Below are 8,273 nucleotides of genomic sequence, written 5' to 3' on the forward strand. Positions count from 1 at the left end.
ATTTTTAGAAAGAGATACATACACATTATATAATATTGTTATGTGTTTATATCTTGTTATCTTAATTATATCTTATGCTAATTAAGATCTCAGTTTATAAATTATCAATCAAAAACAAAAAATAAATCACCCAATATGAATTACAAATAGTAAACAAGATGTAGAACATCAAACTTAGCTACTATGTAAAAAAAAAGAGCTATATTTTTTTCACTATTAAATAATCAAAATAGTTAGTGATAGCCAGTAAGTTGAGTCCTGGAATTTTATTCTAAAGAACTAATTCAAAATAATGAAAAGTCTATGTGTAGAAGGATATTCACCACTTCATTATTTATAATAGTAAAAAAACTGTTACTCTCAAAACAAGTGAATGGCCAGGCAAATAATATGCAGCTATTAACAATAAAGTTTATGAAGAACATATAGCAGAATGAAAAAGATTATGTTATAATAAAAAGTAAAAAATACCTATACCATTTTACATAACTACAAGGATATAAAAAACAAATAATGGGGAAAATATATAAAAATAATTGTTAAATTGTGGTGGCAAAATTATGGAAGATTATCCTGTGCTTCCAAATTTTCTAAAATAATGTTGTATAGTTTTGATAACTTTACATTTGCTTTAGAAATGTTGGCCTGAGTGAAAAACATTAAAAGTCTTCTATAAATTCTATAGCATCCTTAAATTTTGTAATATCATAGACAACTAATGACATTAAAGATAAATGGCATGTTTGCTCTACTTAAATCAGAAAATTGGAATATTGCTTACAAAAGAATTTCAAAGACACCGTATCTCCAGCTGCATCCATACATCTTTTAGAGATGATTTAGCCTTGAAGAACAAAACCACCTTAGAGTTAACCTAGAATTCTAAAAATTCATACCTTGAAAAGTTTACTTCCTAGTGAAACCTTATTATCTGCCACAAAGAAAGACAGCACGGCCCACAATTATACAAGTATTATTTCAAAATGTCTTCCAGTAGCTGGCACTATAAAGATGTGCCATGTTTATTTCATGATGGATAGTCCTTAAAATATTGCTCTTCAGCCTTAGATTATCCACTTTATCAAAATTCAAAGGCTATATGAATGAAAGAACACTGTTTCATATCTTCGGTTTTCATGTTCACCGTGCAGCTGTATAAACCATGGGGAATCTCACTGAAATGTCCTCCAGTAGTTTTTATGCAGATGGCAAAACATAAACGCTTCGTTACGGAGGCATAAACACGCACTGCGGCTTCATGACAGAGAATGATGCAGCGTCAATCTGTAGAATCATTCCCCTCCTCGTGTGGGAAGCGGGGAAAAGCTTCAGTTTAAAAACAACTTAGAACCACATGCTCATAAGAAACACTTCAATTGGTACCAGCTGTAACTTCTCATTTTGCATGGAGGCTGCATTTCTTGGCCTGGACAAAGTTTATTTTAAATCTCTTTGTCTCAGTGCTCCTAGATCTAACGAAGCAAAGGAGTGGGCATAATGCAAAGGGAATATGTGTTTAGACTCCACAGGAGTTACTCCATTTTGTTGCACAAAACAAAGCTTGGAATAGCCCTGCCTCCAGAGGTCTAAATTAGCCATAGAGAAGCTGTTCCCATCATTGCTGCTTTCTCTACAGAGCTATTTCCTCTGTCATAAGCCCTCAGCCTGCTCCACCCACTAGAGACTTGCAAAGCCTTTGCTCACCAGAGAAGTCCTTGGAGGATACCCCACCAAGTTCTGTGTCTCCATCTTCCTCTTCTCTCAGTTGACTCAATTCTGCTTTCTCAAATCCCTGAGTATAGGCAGGTCAGTAAATGGTTCAAAGCTTCTGGTAATGATAGCCAAGTAAAGCGTTCCAGAAGAAACACAGTTTGTGTTTGCATGTAGGGTGAGGTCCAGTGTTTGTACATGCATATTGGTCAGAACACTATCACAGTGTTATTCGTAAAAGCACAGTTTGGAAGACATCTTAGAAATAAGTTTGTTGAAATGTTGCTTATTCTTTCCTACCATTCTAATATTAAAAGCCTGGCTTTTTTTTTTTTTTTGGAATTATTATGACACTAGTCTTGTGATTTAGGCTACATTTAGACATTCAGTAGCCAGTGATTTAGTAAGTAATTAAGGCATGTCAATTCCAGCTGGAATCATGATCTTGATGATGATTCAACTACTGGCAAGTCATCAGAGGGCTTGTGGAGGGTTTGCTGAGATGCTGAAGAATGATTTGGTGTTTAAAAACATGGAGTATTCAAGGATTACTACCTCTCTTCCAATCCTAGAGATGGGCTTGAGATCACTACAAAATAGATATCCATACGTAGTCATAATAAAGTCTATTGATTTAAGGACACACCAACATATATTACAGTAAAAAATATTAAGAAAGATTTTCAAATAGAATTTAGAAAACAAAATTCCTCATCCCCATTCGCAGACCTGTTTGTCCTCCACCTCCCTCCTCCTCATTCCTGTAACGGCTTCATGCCCTTCTAAGCTACGGGAGCCCAGTACTGGGTACCCAATACCTTCGCACCTTATTTCACTCTCCATCCCTTTCTCTACCTACCCAGTCATCACCTAAGCATTCAGCTGCCTAAGGGCTCTTACGATTCCCACGCCCCGTTGCATGAGTCCTTTATAATCCTTCACATATGCTTTTATATCATATTGCCTTTTCTTTGCTTGCCCTCAATCCAATACCACAAAGAGCCATCTTCCCAAAGCATATTCACTAGTATATTCAAAACGTCTATGATAATTGCACATCACACACTCGTGTGATAGTCAAAGCTCCCCATGGTGGTGATACAGATTCCTCAAAGTCTTTCCCATTTCTCTCCTCCATGTATTTTTTGCTTTGAACAAAAATGTTCTCCTGCTGTTATGCTTTTGCTCAAACTGGAACGTTCTCCTAGCCTCTTTTCTCTCTGCATCTTCAACATATGTCCAAAAAAATTACCTTAAGACACCAATTATAAGTACTTTGGTCAATGGGACCACTTTTTATAGCCCTTGCCCTTTTATATATGTGTGCCTTCAGCTTGACAAAACTAAGATTTTTGCGGGCAAAAATTATGTCTCCTCCCAAAGTATCCAGTGGCTTAAACAGGGTAGACACTCAAATATTTGCCAAGTACCTGATAGCCTTTTCATTTTCTTTTTTAGTGGCACCACCCCCTTATGGCTACGACCACGAGATGCAACACTGTGCAGAATTGCCTCCTCCCTACTCTCCAACTCCACAGGCTTCAGCACAGCGTTCTCCACCTCCTCCTTATCCTGGAAATTCAAGGAAACAATCCTTCTCCCAGAACAGACTATGCGCCAATCTAAGGTCTTGCCCGGAATAAAATGCCTACTCAGAAACAGACAGAAAAGGATTGCTCTAAGAAATATTCCTTTTGAGTCACACAACACATGAAGTGGAATGTCCAGGCAAAGAAAGACAGGGTTTTTATCCTTCTCAGAGCTGATCCCATCTGGAGTGTTATGTTTGGTTTGATGGGACCACATTTGAAAAGATCTACTGATCAACATAAGCACATTCAGAGAAGAGTAATGAGACAGACAAAATATCTGAAAATCATGTTGCTTAAGGAAATTGCAATACTGATCCTGAAAAAGAGACGATTTATATAAGACAGGAAAATAGCCTGGACTACACAAAGAAACCACTGAATTCTATATTCCATGCCACTTTAAAAAGTCAGACCCAGAATTGTTCATTCCTTCATTCATCAATAAATGCAGATCAAGTGCATGAGAATCTACTCTGTGCCTTATACTGTTTGAAGCACTGGATGGAAGCTACAGGACCTTTGGTTTCAGAATAAGAACAAGTAACTTTGATTTCTGTATAAAAAAGAGCAATTGGAGCTTTTGTGAAAAGCCCTGTTACCAAGACTTCAAACAGAACCTGGCTGGCTATCTGGTAGAGATATGCTTAAAGCAAATAGCAGAAGTTCTATTGGGCCCTCAAAAGTTCTGCTCATATTTTAGGTAGGTGCAAGGTAAATTGCTATGCCCCCAAGAATGAATATAACTAGAACAGTTGAATCTTATCTATTTAATTTGAGAGTTAAAACAGGATCAAAGGGATTCAATAGCTGCTTGAAGCCAAGAACTCTTCAATGCTAGCTTTCTTTCACCTAAAAATCATCCGACTTTAATTAGAGTGTTATGACAAAGATTCCAGCTGTGAAAAAAAAAAAAAAAGCAAAACTATCATTCCACAAGCAATAAATTCTTCACTTCTGATTAAAAGATTAGAAGCCAAATATTCCCACGGGATTTTACATCAGGAAGTAAAACTCAGCACTTGATTATGAATAAACACAAGTTTTCAAAAGAAGCAGAAAAATGACATTTGGATTCTGTTCTGTGGAATTCCATTCATAGGTAGCTTAGGCAAATTTTGTTTCTCTTTTGTGATATTTTGATAATCTATTCCCTTTAAAAAGTTACATAATTAATATAAATGTTAAGATATTCACATCTAATTGTTGCCTTTTGCCAAAATCCAAATGTTATGAAGTGCCTACCTTTAGCTGAAAAAGTTGTTAATAAAAAATTCTAATGTGCCATAATTTGCTGCAAGTGACATTAACATTTATATTTTTATGTTGGTCCTTTAATATAGTTAAAAATGAGAAAATTTAGAGAATAAATGATTAAATTTTTGTATTTCTTTGCAATTAAATCTAAAATGTTTAATCCAACATTATTATCATAATTCAGTGAAATCCCAAAACAATGCTAAGAATTTTGCTGAATAAAACAATCAAAAGCAATATCTTAAGGTATAAATTATTGTTCCCATACTTAAGAAATTATTAGTAGCTAATATAAGTAGAATATTTTACTTTCAAATAAGATCAAATACATTGATCTGACTGAAATATGGTTTACCTGCCAGTGAGATCTAAAAGCTAGGTTTGTTTTAAATGACTTGTTTGATTTTTAGGCACTGATGATTTTCCTATTTATGAAGATGCAATGCATTCAAGAGTTCTAGCCTATTCTAATGACTGAGATTTTAGCACAATTTTAACAGTACATATGTTTTAATTTATCTCTCCTTTGCAAGTGTGATCAGACCCAATTACACAGCAGCTATGAAACTCAAAGTGCCAGAGTCTCTGTGACTTTCAGAATGTTGGTAGCAAATGTATCACATATTTCTTAAGAAAAATGGAGAGGAAAGACCAGTGGAAATTGAATTCTCATCATCTTCACTGTCAATAAACATTTATTGTGTACCTCCTATGTTCTGCAAACATTACCCACAAAGGAGCCATTTCAATTCACACCATCTCTCTATTCTGAGTTGTTTTATGGCCTCCCATAAGGTATATCACAAACCCGTAGACCTACAATAGATGAGTATTTTTATTATCTATATTTAGAGTCACAATAGCATAAATGTACATCATCAATATAGCCTTTTGGAACTCACTGATGATTTTCATAGATGATACATCTTGGGAGAAAATAGTATGTGATGTGAAAGCTTTGAATTATGGTTATTTAAAAACTAATGTATTTGCTGGGGCCAAAATGTTTGCAGTAAGCAATAAAATGAAACAACCCATTATAACAAGGGTTATATTTTAATTGTCTTGTGTTTATTTTGTTTCACACCCCATTCCTTCTGATTTAGCCTCATTCTTCTGTAAAGGAAACAAAGGACTAGTGCCAGAGAGACTTGTTCTGTTGTTTTTGTTGTTGTTATTTATTTGTTTGCTTTTTAATCCTGTGTCCTACCTGTACATTTTAAAACAGGCCCCTTCATCTCTCCAAAAATTCAACTTTCTGCTCTGGAAAATGTAAATCATATAACGGGTTTCATCAGGTTTTGTGAAAATTGAGTGAATACATGCAAAATTCTAAGTATGGTGCATGGCAATTAGAAAATGTTAATATTAGCCAAAAAAAATTTTTAACGAAAGAATAGGGATGATAGCCTCTGGGACTGTGCTATCTGACACATTAGCCACCAGGTACATATGGTTATTTAAATTTAAATGAATTAAAATTAAACTAAATGAAAAAATCAGTTTCTCAGTCTCACTCGCCACATAGCAAATGCTACATAGCCTCATATGGCTAGTGGCTACTTTATTGGGCCGTGCTGCTATAGAACAATCCTCCATGCAAAATGCAATGAGGTAGCAGGATGGAGTTGAAGAAGAAGCCACTGTAGTCATCTTGTCCAGGAGAAACTGTGGACTTTGTCACTTAATGGTGATGTCTACCAAAATTATTTGTGACAAGGCCACTGCTGTGGAAGGAAGCCTGTTACCTGCAAGACGACAATGAGCAATGAGAAGCCCACTCAGGCCCTCTCTCCTTAGGGCCAGGAGTAGGGAAGATATTACAAGACCTGAAGGGCTGAATCTAAATGAGAGACCTTGGACCTGGTCCAGGAGTTGGTAAGACAAGAGGAGCACAGCTTGTTGCCAGACTAATCAGTTCTTCAGCTGCCCCACTCAGCTCCATCACAGGAGTACCCAGGGCCACCCACATCTTCCTGAGGTGTAGCAATGAGGTGTACACTTCTATTATTTCATAATCTTGTTCTCGCCACCAAATGAAAGCGGCACCCACCACTCATCCACACTTTTCCCAACTCGTCCTTATTTAGCCAAACCCATTCTGTCAGTTCGGGGCTGCAGCTGAGGTAGGATTAGGCACACGTCACACAATACGAGCCCATTAAATAATGGAGCTCTAGGTGCTATCGGTTTATTTTTAACTTAATTAGAACAACCTAACACCAGAATGTCAGAGTTACATGATCATCTTCCTAACCACCAGGGAGGCTGCTAAGGATTGCCAGCTCCCCAGTCAGAACCTGGTTGAAATATGCAATTTAAATTTTCTAATTATAAGCCCAAAATGCAAGGGATACCACTGAAGTGTGTAAGTTAAGTGTTCTTTTGGTACAAGCCCACTGTGTGGGATGGTTCAGTTCAAACTGTGTCAGGACTTCCAGAAAGGAAAAGTGGCATAACTAGCTTTAAAAAGATTTTACAGGTGATTCTGATTGTCACCCTAGTCCCAACACTGCCCTTGCTTCTTATGACTCATTAATCCAAAGGAAAGAAATAAGGCTTCAGAGTAAGAGAGACTTGGATTTCTCTCTCATCTCTGCCATCTTCTAGCTATGTGTTCTGAGCCAAGTAACTGGGTTTCCATAATCTCAGTTTATCCAAACCATGCGAACAACACCACCCTTGCCAGGTTGTTGCAATGATCATAAACAATGTACTTAGAACATCTGTCATAAAGATTCTATCTGGGTTGGTGATTCAGATACAAATATACATATATACCTATTCTCTTTCCAAACTTTATGTCCCCATTTCCAAGCCTTACCACTTCCATAAGCAGGTGTAATAATTATCAATTACCTGAAAATTTAGTGGCTTGAGACAACATTTATTATCTCAGTTACTATAGTCCTAGAATCTGGGCATGGCTTAGCTCTGTCTTCTGGCTCAGGCACTCTCACTGGCGGCAGTCATCTCAATATATAACTGAGGAAAAATCTGCCTCCTGGCTCACGCATAAATGGTCATTGATAGGATTCTGTTCCATGCAGGCTTGTAGACCAGAGACCACCCTCAGTTCCTTAACCTATGGGCCTCCCCGTGGGGCAACTCAAAACGCATCATCTTGCTTCCCCAGAGCGAGCAAGCAAGCAAGCACAGCCACAGAGCGAGAGAGCGGGCCAGCAAAACATTGCAAGGAGGAGTCACAGACTTTTAAAACCTAACCTTAGCAGTGACATCCCACCACTTTTGCCATGTTCTCTTCCTTAGAATCAGGTCACTAAGCCCAGTTTGCATAAAAGAGGAGAGGATTCCATGAGGGCACAAACCCAGAGGCAGGTGAGAGCCTCAGGAGCCATCTTAGCGGCTGGTGACCTTTGCGGGGACATTTCGTCTCATTTTCCTGAAGTCTATGATTTGGAGTCAGACAGACTCCCCTCCAACAGGAATGTACCACCTCAACAGCAGAGAGAATCAGAGGGCCATGCTGGGCTGTGTTCAAATTGCTTTTAGTGAACTGACGGGGGTGGAATGGAGCCAGCAGCATTCACAGGACCACGCTAACCGGGTGAGTGAGACATTCCTAAGGAATACTGAAAGTGACGCACAACGCACAACGTTTGTGCTTCTCATGAACTTCATTTACTAGCTGCACTAAAGTACATCTCGTTTTGGCAGGGAGCAAAGTATACCACATACCACATACCTCATGGTCAA

At 37.7% G+C, this 8,273-nt stretch overlaps 1 protein-coding gene across 1 annotated transcript in view; it reads left to right on the plus strand.

The window, feature by feature from the left end:
- CYYR1 (cysteine and tyrosine rich 1) overlaps positions 1–3,353 on the plus strand; it is a 124,202-nt gene extending 120,849 nt beyond the window's left edge. Inside the window, 1 exon segment of the mRNA XM_011358241.2 lies at positions 3,175–3,353. Coding sequence (XP_011356543.2) covers positions 3,175–3,353 — 179 coding nt within the window.
- Positions 3,354–8,273: the final 4,920 nt, after the last annotated feature.

Source organism: Pteropus vampyrus, unplaced genomic scaffold (genome assembly GCF_000151845.1).
Source record: "Pteropus vampyrus isolate Shadow unplaced genomic scaffold, Pvam_2.0 Scaffold38, whole genome shotgun sequence".
In the NCBI taxonomy this organism is placed as follows: domain Eukaryota; kingdom Metazoa; phylum Chordata; class Mammalia; order Chiroptera; family Pteropodidae; genus Pteropus; species Pteropus vampyrus.